The sequence below is a fragment of the Hoplias malabaricus genome, chromosome 1, assembly GCF_029633855.1.
Source record: "Hoplias malabaricus isolate fHopMal1 chromosome 1, fHopMal1.hap1, whole genome shotgun sequence".
Lineage (NCBI taxonomy): Eukaryota > Metazoa > Chordata > Actinopteri > Characiformes > Erythrinidae > Hoplias > Hoplias malabaricus.
Genome location: NC_089800.1, coordinates 515411 through 534901, shown reverse-complemented (window position 1 = coordinate 534901; position 19491 = coordinate 515411). Strand labels below are relative to the sequence as shown.

The 19491-nt window shown below is 44.4% G+C and overlaps 1 protein-coding gene across 1 annotated transcript in view; it reads right to left on the bottom strand.

Annotated features, from left to right (window-relative positions):
- c1h8orf34 (chromosome 1 C8orf34 homolog) overlaps positions 1-19491 on the bottom strand; it is a 71329-nt gene that overhangs the window by 19172 nt on the left and 32666 nt on the right. Inside the window, exons 8-10 of the mRNA XM_066683974.1 lie at positions 12875-13010; positions 6531-6616; positions 5989-6065 (exon numbers count right to left, since the gene is read on the bottom strand). Of these exons, the coding sequence (XP_066540071.1) occupies positions 5989-6065; positions 6531-6616; positions 12875-13010 (299 nt within the window). The remainder of the gene's footprint in view (positions 1-5988; positions 6066-6530; positions 6617-12874; positions 13011-19491) is intronic.

The following is a 19491-nucleotide window of genomic DNA, read 5'->3' as shown; positions in this document are numbered from 1 at the left end:
TTCTTTAATGCACTTATTACTTCCTGCATATTGCACTCAATGTAAGGTACTTTGTATAAATTGTGCTGTAGTTTGAATGTTAGATCCTCTTTTGTAAGTCGCTTTGGATAAAATCATCTGCCAAATGCATAAATGTAAGGTTGTAAGATACTGTACCCCTATATACCATACAGATACCCCTATTTAACCTAGAGATGTTATACCCTATAACCTTATATACCCTACAGACACAATAACATTGACATGGTATCATAATCTAAACGTAGTCCCTCCTGACAGAATGCAGTACACCAAAGGAAGTGTAGGGGGCGATATGTGTATTGTTTTTAATGGTGCCACTGCACAAATCATCCACCAATCAAACACATTTTATGTTATGTAACATTGAAAGTGAAAGTCTACTGAGAAGGTGTAATGGTTTGAATACATGAATAATAAGTCACCCATTCTAGAAATAAAGTGTACTGTAGTATGATTTTTGGGGAAAACTTGAGGATAAAACTAATGACATCATTGTTGCATTTGTAAGAATTTAGCAAAAAGAAATGAATCACATGTTTTTATTCACATGGACATGTTGAGCAAGACTTATTTACTTACAGCTCAGGGTTTAGAAAAGGGGGGTGGTGAAGAAAACCTTGGCCAAGTACAAGGAGGTTCAAATATGCGGCGAGAAATAGAGAGCACTCGTAAAAACACATTCATGAACAATCAATTACCACTGAGCAGATTGTTCCTTTTAAATGTGAATTAAGGGCTATTTTTAGGGAAAGCTGACTGAACCACAGCAGCACAGTGTGTTTTGCTCGCCCTCTGTATTTGGGCTCCATTGAAGGTGAGCAATTTGCTTTTGTTTTCCGGCAGTTTCCATAAATGAACACTGCCACCGCCCCAAACCGAAAGGAACGACAGTGATTAACCGAGGGCTACATGCAAGTTAAGTCTGTGGTGGGCTTTTTCTATTGACAAAAGGTTGCGGTCTTCAGTGGTCACGCATGTTCGTGAGGTCCTGAGTATCAGAGGAAAGACTGCAGCGGTAGCGGCTAAGGGTTCACGTTGGGGTTAGCCACACTGTGGAAAACTTCCCTTTTTAAGTGGTTTATAGAGATTTGCCGTTTCATGTAAAATATTTAAATAGTCTCTGGATCACTGCGAGTAGACAACTCACCAATGTGGATCTGAAAGGATGTGGATAGGTATAGAAACCCTTACTGAGAAAATTAAAAAATAGACACCAAAGAAGCGCAAATGCAAACCACACGAGCTGCTGGTTTTCTCAGAACAGTGGACTGGCCTGACCCTGACCTTAAATAACCAACACACATCTGAAAATACTGATATTCACCATGTTTTGTAAGTGCGTGTATTAATATGCACAGCTGGCCGCCATAATTCTGAGCAAACAAGAGAAAGACAAATTGCTCAAAGTGTTGTGGTCTTCCAGACTTGTTTATCTAGAGGTTGGCATCACGTTTTGGGAAACGTCAGCTGAGCCTAAGCATGACAGAGAGTAGCCTCAACACAGTAGACATTTTAAAACTCACAAACCAGAAATACACGCTCCAGAATAAATCCCATTAATCAAAAATCTGTCGATAAGACCACCAGTGGCATAGCCATATATTGACATTTCGGTGGGGCTTGGCAAAACTGGATGGGCATACTTATATTTCTCTTTGAATAAAAGACAAAAGCAAACCTTAGGGGTGCGTAGGAGTTGGGTTCTGGTTTTGGTTTCGGCTGTAACCACTGTGCCGATGTTCCTGTCGATGGGGATGGTGCGGTAGCTAGCGGGAATGTGCGTACAGAACAATCTGGAAGGAGAATGTGTCCACGCAGGCAAACACGCACTGCATACGGGGAATTGCCTGTGGCGCACTGGGTAGGCCTTGGTCCAATCTGGATCAAACCAGGCGCATCCATAGCTACACCCCTGAAGACCACCACACTTCCTTCAATTTTCTTATGCCACATTACCAGCTCTGTTGTCTATGCAAACTTTAATAGGGGACATTTAACCCAGTAACAACTTGTGAACTACCTATGGACCAATCACAAGCAACCAAACCATATGCTACATGTTTTTATTTATTTATTAATCTTTACACAGGAGTAGAACAAAATGGTGGTTCTGAATGAAACCTTTCTTTACCAATAAACACACAAACAAAATCACTGAGCACACTAACACCCGGAGTGGAGGCACCTAGAGAGCAGAGTGGGGTTAGGTGCCTCAGCCATGGATGATGAGGGAGGAGAATGTGCTGTTTCTTCACTCTCCTGTCCCCATTGTACTTGTCAGTCCAGTCCTACCTTCTAACATTAGGAGGAACCATCATTTGTGAGCAAAGAAATGTGTGGATTAAAGTGAAATAACCCCAGGAAGCTTTCAGGGCAGAAGAACCAGGCCCCAGGAACCAGCCAACTGCTCCTTATCCTCATCTCCAGGACTCCATGAATACACCAAACATGTGCTATAATTATTGCTCTCAGATAAAAATGATTAAACTCTAATCTCACTTATCTAGGGTGCTTTATTAACAGGCTCAGGGGGGTTAATTAAAACATATCACTCACTGCCTATAAGGAAACAGGGCTGGAATAACATGGAAATAACTCAAATAATTTCTGGGAGAACATTTCTGAGCTGAATGACTGGCACAAATAAGAAACTGCTGGACTGTTGGTGGGCATTAAGATCTCCTGTTCTCGTCTCGTGAAGAGGAAAGGTTCCCTGATGTGTAATGCACTATGTTAATAAACCTGCTGCTTTGGTCTGAGAATACAATCCTACACCCCCATACTTATCAGTAATGTATAGAAGCACATATACAATCAGGTGGGCAGCCGTGGCTACTTTTCAGCGTTTGGAGTCTCTCCGTTGTCTAAAAACCTCCAGATGGCGTTTCTCTGCTGTGAGCAGAGAGAGAGAAAGTCTAGCACCGGACACAGACACTTTGTTTTTTTACCCATTTACAGACACTGGGGCTTCGTAAACACGATAAAGCAGTTTTGAGCATGCAAACAGACCGGAGAGCTGGCAAAAGGGGAGGAAATATATGGAACCTGTTGCAATGCAGAGAGCCATCCAGCTGTAGTCTGGGATGAGTCCTTGGCCCAAACCCACAGGCACAGATATCAGAGCAATCCTCTGAGGGCTACAGAGGCCGTACCACAAGTAAACATCAATGCAATTAACTTAAACCGAGAAACAAGAACCCCCATCTCAGAGGGTGACATCCATGCAGATACAGCCCCCGCCGCTTCAACAAGCTTTAGCTACTGTGGTCCAAAAGCGTGAGTCATCCTGTGTAAGCATTACATTTTGTTGTCCGTGTGTTTCGGAGCGACTAGCCGAGAGTGCCCCTGGAGGACCAGTTACACTAACAAGCCATTAGGAAGACGTATTGCATTCGCCTTTCAGACACTGCCCAAAATAAGCAATTAAACAGAAAACAAGCACATTAGGCTTTAAAAAGTGTCGGTAGGTACCCAGGCGTTCCTCTACAGATGGAAGAGATTAGCCTCGTCACTTTGGCACGGATTAACCTGCAGACGCCGAGGCCCTTTCACTGCCATTATTTTTTCACATGGTCAAAAATCACATGCCAAAGTAAAGACAGCTTGTTTTGTTTGAATATAAAAGGTGTGTGTGTGTGTGTGTGTGTGTGTGTGTTTATATTTGTGTTACAAAGCTGGTACTGCAGCACAGAGGTGACACATCTCCAGAATGTCAGATAAACACAGAGTGTATACTGTATTAAAGAAGATATATTCTGAAAAAAATCACTTATTCGGTGCATATATATTCACATGGGAATCCGGATGATCTGTCAAGCCCTGAGCTGTGAATTAAGACCACCCAATCAGTTTTTTTTGGGATCCTTAACTCTAAAAACAATGGATTTAAAAAGCCGTTCTGATATAAAAAGCCGTCCTCTGTTTCTTACGTCAATTGATCTGTTCCCTGGTCTGAGTCCGTGGGCCGGTGTTAATGGGAGACAACAAAGACCAGCTTAAATGGAGTGAAACAAACAAAGCAGCAAAAACAAGAACAGAGAAGGAAGAGAACCAAGCAAAAATGTTAATAAACAAGAGCTTCTGCACTTTGCTTCATGTGGCACTTAAGGGTGTGAAGGAAATGACTTTAATGTTATGGCTGATTAATATATGTCTACATTGAGTGAAAAACCCTGAGCATGGAGTCCTCTGTGCACCGGTTCCCCTGGGTTTATTCTGACGGATGCTGCTTGGTGGCCTGAGCTGGAAGTTTGACAGACATGGCAACAGTAACCAAAGGAGGTGGGACTTGTTAGAGCTCTCAATTACAGGACACGGGACAATAGTATGGTACAGCAGAGTAAAATTACAGTAATAACTGACTTAAGTACCACTTGAATGATATTGTTTGCTCTGTGATATGCTTTAACTTTCTCAAGGGGGTACCAGCTCTTTCTGTGGGGCTTGGGGGAATTGGTGGGAGATGAGGGTTTGTTTTTTTTCTGTCGCGACAGCACTGGATGCCAGCAAGTCTGGAGCCCTCCTCCATCTGCTCCACAAACCACAGCAGCGAAAACGCTCTTAAAAGACTTTCCAACACCAGCCTTCTGTAATTACAGCGCAGCCTCGCCTCAGTGTCACTGCTGATAGGAAAATAAGAGCTTAATGATGAGGAGAGAGAGAGAGAGAGAGAGAGAGAGAGCTGTGTTGAGTATTATACAAAAGCCTATGTATAATCAAACTACCGTCGCGTATGTCCCAGTAATTATGAAACGGTGGGTTACACCAGATCATCAAGAGTCAATATCAAGATCATCCAACACATATAATCTTCCCAGGCTTCTCCAGTGGTCCCCAGTTCTAAAACCACAGATTTTAACCCCTTACAACTGCACATACTTTCCTGAGCAAATAGCACGGGTGGAAAACTACAGTATAATGCCAGTACGTTAAACATGCACATGCAGGTTGGAAATTTTGGCTCATACACACTAGGGGCAGTGAGCACACACATATACACCCAAGCAGTGGGCAACAAGCCATAGGAGATTTGCCTTGCTCAAGGGCACTTCAGACGTGGACGCTGAGGGATGAGAAAGCACTGGCTCCGCTTGCCGCCCCCGGTGGCGTGGGGGGGACTGCTTGCATAGAGAGGGAACACACATCAGCAGACACAGCTTTGAAAACCCAAGATATCTATGGACAGACTTGCTTTTTAGAGGCAAAGAATCTAAGAGAAATGGCTTCAAACTTATTCACTCACTCACATACTCACTCACATTTAGGAACTCTTCCACAAGGGGCGCTGTTTCTCAAATACTCTATAACACTTATTAGGAACTGCTCCAAAATAGCACCGTTTCTCACATTCTCATTCATGTCAAGTGCTGAATACTGTAATTAATTATTATAGGGTTAGGACAAACTATAAAATAATATGCAAATTAATATTAAGTTATGAGAGGTTATGAGGAGTTGACCCCTTCAAGTTTAAAGGGTTAAATGTGTGGGAATGAACCCGGTTTATATCAAGATGTGCAATATAAGCTAACTCCAGTCGACAGTCATGAAAGAATAGGTCCTGCTACAGCCGTATCCACCATAGTAGCTCCGTGTCAGTGTCATTACATTGTGTACAGATGAAACCGTACACCGCCATCTCCCACAAAGCAACACCCGCAGCAGAAGTCACAAATCACAACTCCTGCCTGGATGAGGCCCTATCCAGTCACATGACTCTACCTGATGGTTCCCCCAAAACAAAGGCGCCACTGCTCTCACACCAGGAGACTCTTTATGCTTTGTTTTGAGTGGTAAGCTATCCGCTAACCTGACAAGCTTGGAGATAAACAGCCCACCGCGGGTGGGGTATCTCCAGGTGGAAGTGTGATATAAGTGGTTTTAACTGTCCTCCTGACAGTGTGCACAATGGTGAAGATGGAGGGAAGGCAGGAAAGGGATAATCTGGTCTGGGGCGGGGTGGTTTACCTGTGCCGAAACCTGAGAGATACTCTGGAGGTCCAGCTCAGCTGCAGTCAGAGACTCTGTCACCGCTGGCAATGGACCTGCTCCAGAAAGAGAGACACACACACACACACACACACACACACACACATACACACACACACACACACACACACACACACACACACACACAGCAGGATTTTTAGCTTCCAAACCACTCTGAAAAATGCTACATTTCTTTATAGATGAATAACAAATAATAAAAAAACACCTTTATTCTACTCTATGATGCTGAAAATGACTGACTCCTTCTTTAAGGGCGAGAGATCTCTACTGTAACTAGCTGGCATGGTTCCAGGCTGAAACAAACACCACCTATAATGGATCAGGTGGAGCCCCCTTTGGGCAAGAGTGTCTTCTTAATGGTACTGAGTGACTGCTTCACAAAAAAACAAATTACCCATCATCCACTGCCTTTCAAAAGGCTTCAGAATGTGACATTGTACGCAGCTGAATGCATTCCTCTAAGGTATGAAGAGCAGGTAGAATGGCAGAGCTTCACTTACAGGTAACTTCAGGTACGGCTTGCTCTGTGACTTTGGAAGCTGGTGCCTCAGCTGCTCCTCCTGGCGTGAGACTGTCCCCTTGGAGCCTTCAAAAAAACACAAAAAAACAAAAAACAAAAATCTCCTTAACAACATGGCACCCACCAGGGTCTTGAGTTACACCTGCCCCGAGTTCTGAGGCATGGCGGAGATAACAGTGCTAATAATAACATGCTTACCATGAGTCAACATGAGAAATCACAATCTCAAATGTCTCATCTGGATCGAAGAGTGGAGCAGTGTCTCAATTCATAAACGTGTGGGAGAACACTTGTTTTATCAGACATTATCATGTGGAGGGAACAGAGATATGGCCTCAGAGAGAGGAAGGAAAGAGAGGAATTAATTCACAGGGAAAGGTTAAAGACTGCTCAAGGGCTCTAAGTCTCCAAATGAATCCCAGAGATGAATAAGAAGCTGTAGAAAGCCTGTCTGCCCTCGGGGGGACGTTAAAGGAGAGAAATTATGAAAACATTAACACATTATTTTAGAGCCCACAAATCCAAGACCTGTAAAATAAGACCCCCCCAAAAAACTCGGGATGGAACGTTATGATTCTGTGCTGCTCCTGACGTCAAATAACGATCTTTAAAATGGAGTCTGTCCAGTTACAGCACTGGAGTGCAACAGAGCAACACAGACACAATGAAGATGGAGAAATAAGAGCAGTAACAGAGTAAAAATAGAGAAAATAAGAACGGGGAAGAAAGAGAACCAGAGCTTCTGCTCCCCGCTGTTCACCGCTGTGCGCTCGGGGTCGGGGTGAACAGCGAGCGGCTCATTATCCTTTAAAGGAACAGGCGCTGAAAATACAGGGCCATTTAGATGAGAAGGACATTGCCGCAGAAACAGAAATCTATAGGGATTTCATTGTGTTTTAATTGGATTAGACTAAACCTGCCTCCTCCCAGTACAAACTAATCTGGATGTGATCCGACACCACCCAGTGGATTTCTGTCTCTGCAGTGAGGAGTACTTGGTTTAGACAGGCGAGAGCGCTGCTGTGATGTTTGATCCTTGTAGTATTTTTGGCAAAAAGGATGTCACAGACACATTAAAACTCAGAAGCGTATTCACTTGTGGAAAAATGAGGTGGATTCTAAAGGAGGCCAATTATGTCCCTGTAAACTCTCTCCCTCAAATTCCTTGGAAGACATTATTCCCAACAATGAGATGTTGTTAAATATTATTTGGATGCAGTTCACTTCAGAACCTGTAAATCAGCAGACGCTACACTTAGTTAATGATAGGTTTTGTTCCTTTCTTGTTTCTCCATGCCACCATCGCATGCATTTTCCCTGTGTGCGACCACGGCACGTTATTAAGAACAATAACAAAAGCTTGTTCCAATTCAGCTTTAAACTTTTATTGCTGTTAAGCTCAGGGCCCTTCGTTCTGCCACGGCCTTCTGTGACAAATCCAGAAATTACTCTTTAATATGTGATTTGTTAAAAAGCCACAAGAAAGCCCAGAGGAGGCCTGCTTCAAATAAGCCTCACTTGCAGCATCTCAGTGACCAGAACAGCTGATTTAAAGATGGAGCTGACTGGGAGAGCCAGTACAATCCAGTGAGGACTCGAGAGTGATTATTGTCTGCTGCTAGCGGCTATCGCTAAGCTAAAATCGGCCCAGGCTGTGTTTATAAACACTTGCACTCTCCGTAGCCTCAGAGCTAGCAGGGTCGCCGCTATTCATTTGAAATACTATTAAAAAACCTTAGATGTACTCTCATGGACCGTTCGTTTTATGAATTCCGCCTCTCTGTATACCCTCTGTAGAGGTGAACAACTGACTCTCGGCCCTCTATCCGTCCGTGACTGGTCAGTTTCTGATTGTCCAGATGCTATTACTATGGTAGACCACACACTGTAACCGAGGGGTCCACCAGTCGTAAAAAAGCCAGCTCTGTGGTTAGAAGCTGACCACTGATGGAGGACCTGAAGACATACTTTGCATCATCAGTCGTGCTAATGAAGTGGTCAGTGAAAGTAGACTCTGGCCACAGAACCTCAGTCTTTATGCACAAAAGCCACAGCGACTATAACGATGACAGAGCAGCTTTCAGTACGTCACTCGAATGCTGACATTCAGCCTTTTACTCCTCAGGCCCATAATCCACTGCAGCCTTTTGACTCGTTGTTACTGAACTGGGTCTGCTGCTGATTTTCGACGAGAGGAAACAGGAGGTTGTGCTCTACTGCTCTATTTTCAGAAACACGTGGCCTCATCCCCTTTATCATCCTGAGGTCATGTTTCGGATTTGATGACCAAATACAAACAGTAAATCAGTGATTTGTCCTACAGTGGTGTGTGCTGTGGCTTTGGCAGGGCTTTAGACGATTCCCAACTGGACACAGCGTTGTGATCCACTCATTATGTGGAGCCACTCATCATAGGCTTTGCATTCGCAGAACCAATGCCATCCACCCTGCATCACTAAACAAGCAGCTGACCTCAAGTGCCATCTACAGGGGCCATATTTAAAGTTTTCTCCTAATTGAGGGGTTCAAGGCCCCAATCTTTGGCCTGTGGAGCACTGTATTCTCAAGAGAGATGAAGCCCCATACTATATCCCTGGGATGAGTCGGAGTGTTGTTGGGGATCATCTCAGTGTGTGTAAAGACAACTTTAAATGACTGTAATGAGATATTGGAGAAGATCTATCAGGATGAATCGTGTTAGAAAATGGCATTTATCATGACGTGTAAATGCCAGTGATTTGTAGCAGGGTTCCTGTAAAGAGCTCATGTTATGGGGCCTATAAACAACCTCCATCCAAAACCTCCCCAAAAGAGTATTGGGCAGCAGTAAGCAACACTATTACAATAGAAAACAGGTAACTGACTGACTCTGCAGCCCACACTGGATGGTACTTATCCTTTCACAGCTACACAAAGGGGTCTCAGTGTGTGTGTGTGTGTGTGTGTGTGAATGTGAGGAATGCTGCTTATGTCCACCATGTAGTCACATGCCCATGGAGAGAGTGCAAGAGAGAGAGAGAGAGAGAGAGAGAGAGAGAGAGAGAGAGAGAAGGAAAATACAGATATCAAGTCATCTCTAAAACTTCTACAGCCAATCTGTAAACACATCAGACGGATACACCCCAAAAGCTTTAGTGCATTTCTGTCTTTATACTTCACTCTCTATCTTTCTCTCTCTCTCTGTTTCTCTCTCCCTCCCTCTCTCCCTGTTTCTCTCTCTCTCTGTTTCTCTCCCTCTCCCTCTGTTTCTCTCTCTCCCTCCCTCTCTCTCTGTTTCTCTCTCTCTCTCTGTGTTTCTCTCTCTCTCTCTCTCTGTCTCTCTCTCTCCCTCCCTCTCTCTCTCTCTCTCTTTCTCTCTCTCTCTCCCTCCGTCTCTCTCTCTCTCTCTCTCTCTCTCTGATATTGTTCATGTCTGCTCTTTACTATGTGTCAGATAACTCTAGATTGACAAAAAGTTTGCTTTCTCACTGTCATTTGGTTTCAGCTCTCCTTCTCTGACAGGTCTTTGGCTGAAGCTGGAGCCAGGGTTTTATTTCACGAGCTGCATCCTGATTAGCGCTAACAGTGAAGTGTCATTCATAAGGATTTCCATAGAACACCGCAACACTGGAAAAGTAATATCTGCATGGGATTTTCAAACTGTAGCTCCAATACGAGCCTCACGTGCCAGGCTTATAGTAAACATGGGCCAAACATCAAGTCATTACCCGAAAGCCTGTCCACGTAGTGGCTAAACTGCCAATGCCCTCAGGCAGTTACTGCAGCCCAAACACGACTAGCCGCCGTTTGAATGGGAGGGACACTAAACCCTAATATTTTTAAAAAATGTATTTAAAATCCCTGGTAATAATCGCACAAATTTTGCAGGGTTTGGTAAAAATGAGCTAAACCACACACTCTGTGGAGGGCAGACTCCGTAAACACTAATCACACTGATACAAGCTTTCTACGTTCCTGAGAGTACACCAGCAGCTTTAAAGGGTGGCTACAGATTGTTAGTAATTAGTCCATTTTAAAAAATGATATTAGGGAATATAATAATTAATAACAGAACTAGTAGAAATATAACAACTTACGTGGGGGGAAATGATGTGCACATTGGATACAAGTCAATTTATAGCAAGGTTTTTTTTAAGCAAAAACACTTCCAAACAAAGGAAAACAAGCTGCAGCCATCTGACCATCAGAGAGATGACCATCAGAGCGCTCTATCAGCCATGGCATCAGCATCCAGCCAGTGGGGCAGAAAAAGAGAGGAGGAACAGGAAATGCAATGAGGGAGAGATAATCTCCCTCTGTCAGTGACTGTAAATACTGTATAATAATATATATATAAACATTATTTACATCAACATCTGGGAAGGATTTACTGCGGCGAGGCTCTGACCTTCAGCCGTGAGAACGTTTGTGAAGGTCAGGGCACAGTTGGATTAGGTGTGTGCACAAACATTCGGGCATAAAACATAAAATATGTACGGGTGTAGTTCCTAGCACTATTTTGTTCAGCGTAGGTGTACATTATCGCAGTTCCGCTCTCTGGGTTCTGTTATCCTGGATGCTGAATGCAGTCATGTGGAGGTTATCAGATCTAAGTCCAGGAGCTTATATCCGAGTTTGGTCACGGTCAGCGCAGGACGCCTATCTGGGTCAGAGCTGAGCTCTATCAGTGTTTGTGTTGCTCTTCTGAACACGAACAGATCTGGAATGCTCTTTAGATAGGAGTTCTTGTCTGAAAGGTGATTAAAGCCTGAATGTCTGTTGCCGTGGCTTTGAGAGAGTTAAGGCTGTACACGGTGAACAGGGAACAGAGAGGTGTCCATTCACAGTGTTCCGAGAGTGTCTTGGTGAAACACTTTAGAACATGTCTGAGGTCCCCACTGGGAACCAAATGAATAAATACAAATGCAACATTCATACATACTGAAGCCACAGAGGGGTGGTTGGTGGGGGGGTGGGTGTTACAGGGTCACAGATTTGGACCAATCAAATTGATACAGCAGCTCTTGTCCTAATTTTCATTGTTTGAAAAATGTGCAGTGAATGCACCCACGTCTCAAGCCTCTAGCTCAACTGCCTCAGGTTCAAAATAGTGGAGGTAGAGAGAGTAATGTCATAAATATCTGACCTCTAACACGTCTTTGTCTGAGGCCATTCAAATGAACATTGTCTTCAGAGCCACTGTGGCAGATGGAGGCCTGACGCAGTCGACTGATATATTGAAAATCACTTAATTATACTATGTTTTAACTGCAATACTTCGTTTGAAAATTACAATATTAAAGAAATACTGATTGTTTTTAAAAAGTGAATTCCACAGCTCTACTGTTACTTCCCCATGGAGCTGTTGGAATTTCACGACTGCCCTGTTTTTCAGAATCTCTGATGTCAGCAACTACAATGAATTTATTATTTTTCACCAACTCTCCTTCAGAATATAGCCCTCACCCTCACCTCACACTCACCTCTGTCTCAGTGCTGTCTCGTCTGTTTATAGATCAGAGGAAAGAAGCTTGATATGATGCTCAATCTGCTACTGAGCACCTTCATTTCATCTGCTCCTGGAACATTCTAAATGTGTGTCTGTGTGTGTGTGTTGGTGTGTGTGTTTGTGTGTGTGTGTTTGTGTGTGTGTCTGTGTGTGTGTGTGTGTGTGTGTTGGTGTTTTTTAAAAAAAATACTTTTTATGGAAACGGTGAGATCTTCAGCCAGAGAAAAATCCGCTGTCAATTTCTTTTCATTTTTTCCAAAGCAATGACCTCTGTCTGGGACTTTCCTTCGCTGAGTCACTTTTCTAGACTTGATCTCACTGATGCCAGAGATGCAGCTGCTGGATGACACTGTAATCGTGATTCTCGCAATCAGTTTTATTGGTTGAGGCTCATTTCATTTGCATAAATATGAGTATATGAGCATGAGTTATGGCTGAGTGGAGGGCTGTGGGGTTCTCATCACTGCTCTAGGGGTGATTGCCTGAGCAATGTCTGAAGCTGTTGTAAAATACTTGAAATACAAATCTGAACTCACGTCAGCTGAATTATTAATGTACACACTTTCATAAATAAACAATCTATTTATAAAATGTGTCGTTACAGAACATTATCAAATGTAAACAATGCAGCATGTGTTAGTTTTATCAGAAGAGTGTAACATTATTAGCATTTGACTGGCTTATTCATTTATGTACACACACAGGTAACACGCACACACATACACACACACACACCCCTAACACACAGACACTAGACTCCAGTGGCGAGAGATGAAGCTTGGCAGAAGGAGCTGGTCTGTTTGGACAGGTCAGTGGGTTTGTGCGTAAATATTTACCTTGCACACCTTGAGCAGATGTTGAGTGTAACTTTGGCCTGAGGCTCTGGGCAGTACAAGCTGCGGCCCTGGCTGAACTTACTGCCGGACGGCACTAGGCCAGTGACCCCCTCCATCCGCAGATCATCCAGATCCTCTAAAAAAGACAAAGAGATATGTCAAAACACGATTAAAGGAAGTCACCTGATTCAGTACACAACCTGATGCTATAATATAGACGACCTTATAGTGACCAGATTTCACAGCATGGCCCTCCCCTTTTTACACTCATTTCTCACTAACAGCTCAACAGCATTTCACACATCAGACAATAGGGTTACGGGGGAATGTTTGTGCTTGATAAAGTCATAAGATTTTACCTGAAGTCATAAGACATTTGTAACCGACTGCTTTCCTTTTTCTGTGAGAGCTTACACTGGTAAAAGTAGCACAAATGGAGGACACGCGTGTGTTAGAACGTAACACACAGATTAGGCCTAGAAGGTCAGGGAGAATCAATATGCTGAAAGTGGACAGAGTTAATCTGAGGAGCACAAGATGATGTCACTGATCTGAGTGCAGTTTCCCGTCTGTTTTAGAATGATTAATGCTAGGCCTGGGGAATGGAAGCTGATTCTGGATCAGTGACAAAAGTTCAACTCCGAGTAAAAGGATCCAGAAGGTTTGTAATTGCCCACTGTCCGGTGGATGTGTGCAGGGGATAAGAGCTCTCAGCTGTGTATGTGTGTGTGTTTTCAGATGAAGAGATGAGGCAGGCCACAGCACACATCCTGACCCACCACCTCAACAACACACACACACACACACACACACACACACACACACATCGAGAGCTAGAGACAGTCTTTTGCTGCAATTAGCGGTAAGATAGTAATTAGCCCACAGCGGTATGGTTACTGAGAGGACAACAAGGTCAGGAAGAGTAGAGATGGAGGAAGAAGCTACATCCTGACCACAGTAAAGGAGACAGACTCTGAACACCAGAAAAAAGAAGGCAGGAAAAGACACACACACACACACACACACTAATGAATATATGTGGGAATGCCAGCATCCAAACGAAGATGTGTTCATTGTATTAATGAAAACACATGACTTCATTCATTCATTCATTCATAATTTATAACTGGGTTGTGGTGAGTCCAAAGTCCTGTGCAGGTGCTGAAAGAACATTCTGGCTCCAGTTACAACATTAAGAACAGACGAGTGTCTCATGCTCCTGTTCAGCTGAAATTCTGTAGGACTTAGAGTCACTGGGGTCAACAGGGGGCGCTATACTTGCAGTCTCTGTGTATGCCCCAGTGCAGTGACGGAGGCACTGTACTGAACAAACTGCACTGGCCTTCAGACGAGGTCGTTCGGACAGTAAAGAGGTGCAGGGTGTTACTCCAATGTTCACTGTGGTCATTTCTGACATCCTAATCATCTCCATCTTCAGTTCCTTCAGATGCAGTGGCTCGGGCACTCCCTCTCATCTCCGCTCTGCGTCACAACAGTCCCATCATCCAATCCATCACCCATATCAAACCACAGATGACTTTTACATCTCAGTAGCTGTCAACACAAACAGCAAAGACATGCGTGACGTATGTGTCCAGGACCCTGTCCCTGCCCAGAGGCCTTCACCTCACACTAAACCCAGTGCAGTGAGTTGGTGGTGGTGGGTGGTGCTGGTGTTGAGTGGTGGTGGTGGTTGGTGGGTGGTGGTTGGTTGGTGGGTGCTGGTGGTTGGTGGTTGGTGAGTGGTTGGTGGGTGGTGGTATGTTGGTGGGTGGTGGTGGTTGGTGGTTGGTGGTGGTTGGTTGGTTGGCGGTGGTTGGTGTGTGGTGGGTGGTTGGTGGTGGTGGTTGGTTGGTGGGTGGAGGGTGGTGGTTGGTTGGTGGGTGGTGGTTGGTTGGTGTGTGGTGGGTGGTTGATGGTGGTGGTTGGTTGGTGGGTGGTGGTTGGTTGGTGGGTGGTGGTGGTTGGTGGTGGGTGGTTGGTGGTGGTTGGTGGTTGGTTGGTGTGTGGTGGGTGGTTGGTGGTGGTTGGTTGGTGGGTGGTGGTGGTTGGTGGTTGGTGGGTGGTGGTGGTTGGTGGGTGGTGGTTGGTTGGTGTGTGGTGGGTGGTTGGTGGGTGGTGGTTGGTGGTTGGTGTGTGGTGGTTGGTGGGTGTGTGGTGGGTGGTTGGTTGGTGGTGGTTTGTGGTTGGTGGTTGGTTGGTGGTTGGTGGGTGGTGGTGGGTTGGTGGTGGTTGGTGGTTGGTGGGTGGTGGGTGGTTGGTGGGTGGTGGTTGGTTGGTGTGTGGTGGGTGGTTGGTGGGTGGTTGGTGGTGGTGGGTGTGTGGTTGGTGGGTGGTGGTTGGTGTTTGGTGGTTGGTTGGTGTGTGGTGGGTGGGTGGTGGGTGGTGGTTGGTGGTTGGTGGTTGTTTGGTGTGTGGTGGGTGGTTGGTGGGTGGTGGTTGGTTGGTGGTTGGTTGGTGTGTGGTGGGTGGTGGTTTGTTGGTGTGTGGTGGGTGGTTGGTGGGTGGTTGGTTGGTGGTGGTTGGTGGTTGGTTGGTGTGTGGTGGGTGGTGGTTTGTTGGTGTGTGGTGGGTGGTTGGTGGGTGGTGGTTGGTGGTTGGTTTGTGGTTGGTTGGTGGGTGGTGGGTGGTGGTTGGTGGTTGGTTTGTGGTTGGTTGGTGTGTGGTGGTTGGTTGGTGGGTTGTTGGTTGGTGGTGGTTGGTGGGTGGTGGTTGGTAGTTGGTTGGTGGGTGGTTGCCCTATTGTCTGTGTTGGCATAGTGGCCAATGCTTTTCTATGTAGTTTATACAAACTTTAACGATGATGATGATGATGATGATGAAACCTTTATTGTCATTGTACATTTTACTTATACTACAACGGAATTGGGTTACAGCCCCCCCTCCCCTTGGTGCAATTAAGAGAAAAAAAGTAGTTAAAACAATAAAGAAAGAATGTAAGGGAACAGTTGAAGCAGAAATCACTTATTAGAGGTGTCTACAAACCTTTGGACAGAGTGTAGCATATTTTGCTGTGCCATGAGATTAGGATCTAAGCAATGGATTCCCAAGGCTGTATCCAAGAGGCCCTGAGAGGTAGGCGTCTATACAACACTTTTAACCATCACAGAAAAACAAAACAACAACTATTCAGAAACACGCCATGTCCTCCTCGTCAGAGCCAGGTGCTCTCCTCCTACACCAGCCCCTGACAGAATGTGTTTGTTTTCCCATATTGACCCTATCTCTGCTTTAGCAACCAGCAGCCCACAGAGAATTCCTGCACACCATAAAGACCCTCAGAGCAACAACATTTATACAGCAGCAGCAGCAGCAGCAGCAGCAGGTCGATAAGCAGATCTCCTTTGTATCTGTGGATGTTGGTCTGTGTTGTTGTTGTTTGTCAGGGCTGCACGATTAATCATTATCATGATACGTTATCGCAAGAAGCTGCTCATCCTGAAAGGCCGTGATTTAAGAACGGATTGAATGATATAATGTGATCGGGTGCAAGCAAGTGAGCAACAGAATAAAAAGCCAAATGCTCCTGTTAATCAGCACAGCTGTGTACACCGACTGCGAGCATCAGCCCACGGGTCGTTTACGACCGACACCACTCTCTGCTCTGATCAACAGCTTTTCTCAGATGTTCACCCACTATAGCGCAAGTCTCGATCTGTTTTCTGATTGGTCCGTAGTAGATTCTATTCTGACGTGCGGCGTTTATGTTTGTGATGTTGACACTGTGACGCATCACGGTCTGTCTTTTACAGTAAAGACACGGTGTAACGACAGCACTGTTCTAGATCAGTATCCTCACAAACGTGATGGAAATGAAGACTCTTCAGTCACTTCTCCCAGTGCAACATGTAAGTTGTTCATATTATTAGCTACAGTCACAGCAGACGTCCATTACCATGAGGAGCTTTGTGAGAAATGGTTAGGGCACGTCAGTAGTAACATAAGAAGAATATATGTGTTTATACAGGGCTCGATAAAGCAGTCCAGGGATTGTTGCTGAATACTGAAAGCTACCTTTGTAAAATAAACAGAACCGCGACCCTGGACTGGATAAGATTACAGACAACGAACGAATGAATGTTAAACACACTTCTGTGAATTAGCTTCACGTTCAGTCACCATCACAACATTTAATCATCATTTATTCTTTTTTTTATATTTGACAGTGTTCTTAATGGCCATATTGTCCAGTGTGTTTGTGTTTCCATGGATGTGTGTGTGTGTGTGTTTTTCCATGTGCGAAGGCCTATTACTCTAGATGTGTTGTGTCTGATTGAATGAAATGAGCAGGGTGGTTGAGGTGGAAACTATGTGAGCGATGCTGTTCTAACAAAGCCCAGAGAGATGAGGAGAATTCCAGTGTATAATCACACACACATAAACACACACACGCACGTATACACCGCCCAAGAAAACACACGCTGCACCAGCCACGTCAGATCACACAAAACTTTCCATGTTCCTTAATGAAAGTCAGACAGACAGACGGCTGTTCTTTAACTGCTTTATGGAGACGGTACGCGACGAGGTACTTTCTCTAAAACTGCACTGAACACACACTGAACACACACTGGACACACACTGAGTAACAACACACATGCAGAGCTCTGAACGGCAAAACCATTATTAGTTATGAACACACTGTGCTGGAACATGCTGGAAGGGCCCTAATTGTTTTACTCAGGGACGGGCAGCATGACTATAACATCAGTAAATACAGGTGTGGTCTATGGCATATTATGCTCAGTTAATATCTGTAAACAACAGTTCATCAATTGCATAGTAACACAGGCCTCTGCATTCAGCTCTGACATGTTTGTTACATCAAGTCTGCACTAGTGTAATGCTGTAGTCTTTAGGCTTCTTTCTTGGGGCCTTAGGAGGCTACAGTACGTCCAGAGATTGGCAGCGAGGGAACTTACACATTCCAGACTTAGAGCATATAACTCCAGCACTGAAAGGTCTCCTCCAGCTCCAACGCCGTTTACAACACACTTCTTCAGGTTTGAAAATCCATACATGGTCAGGCATCATCTTATCTCTCTGCACTCGGGCCTAAGTACACACTCCTCTCCAGTTCTCTGACACATATCTCTGCTGTCCACCCCTGCTCCAGGTGAGACTCTCAGCACGGCAAAGCCCAGAAGTCAGGAGCTCTTTTCCACCACACCTCCGAGCTTGTCCTCCCCTCTCCTCCTGTGTCTAGTGCTGTGTTCATTGCTTCTATGACGTCTTACATTGTTTGTACAATGCTTACGAATAGAACCGTGAGTATAATATGAATTTATCGTCTTTAATATGAGGATGCAAGAGGAGTTTTATATCCCTCAGACTGATGGGTTTCACATACGTATTTAAATGTATTTAATGATTAGTATTTTGTACAAAGTGCACTGCACAAAACCAGTGAGAATTCCACTGAAACTGAATAAACTCAGAATTTCAACTGGCAGAGAGCATTATTGAAAAATATAAAAATACTTAAAATAATCAGCAAGAAGCAATTTTAGAGCATTTCTATTGGTCCATTCGTCAAGAAAATGCAACCCAGTGTTTCCATCAATCCAAATGACAAAATATGAAAAGCACCAATAATGCAGAGGCTTTGTTCCTAGTGCAACAATATCCTGGTTAGATTTAAGGTGTGTTTGCACTTGCCAAGAGGGTGTGCTCACATTGCATTGAGCACTTTTACCAGCCCACTGAAACACACACACACACACACAGGTTCCACTCTGTTTCTGGTGTGAAGTTGAGAGGTGGCCCACACTCAGACACGGACACGTTAACTCTCACTCTGCATTTGGTTTTCATTAAAGTGCAAAGCGTGGCGCTGGAGCTCTGCGGTTAGTGCTTATACACACCGCTTTGATGTAAAGTGGCAAATAAAGAGAGCATTTTGTTTGGCTTAGTAATAAAAACAATATTTCGGCCCGTTGCTATAATTACGGCTCAGATTTGAGAAGCAACGGTGCCCCTCTGCCGCCACAGAGCCCTGAGCCTGCTGCACACGGCTGTAAAAGTGTGATTGAGATCATATGTAGACAGACATGAAAGATGGGCCACAGCTCTCCGTCAAAAAGCTAGACGCCTCCACCACGCAGGCAATTAATAAACTTCAATGGAACGACAGAAAAACATCAGAGACTAAGGCTACAGAGAAAGCCATCGTTATTCCACTGATATCTACAAAGCACTGGGGAAAAAAGAAAATGTATTAAATCACTTTAATACATTTGTAAAATAAGTTTCTTATAAGAACTCATATATAAATGTGCAATACTGCCATCTAGTGGCCACAGATAATCTCCCAACATGGAAAAGAAAGTGCATTCCAGAGAGCTAATGCTCCCTAAAGCACTGAAAGAAAGCAGTCATCCATCCATCCGCCGTGTAGCATTAGTTACAGCACAGTGGCATCTCTCCAACATGATTTATATTTGTGTTTTAAATCTCAAACACATTGAGCTGCTCTCCGATTACACAGTAACTAGCTCCTGATGCCAATAACTCATTTAGCAACACGTATTTATTTGTCAGCTACATCTTCATCTCACTCAGCAGTTTTTCTGTCCCTGATACGAACACTTATCGTCCCAACGAACCGCACCAGAACA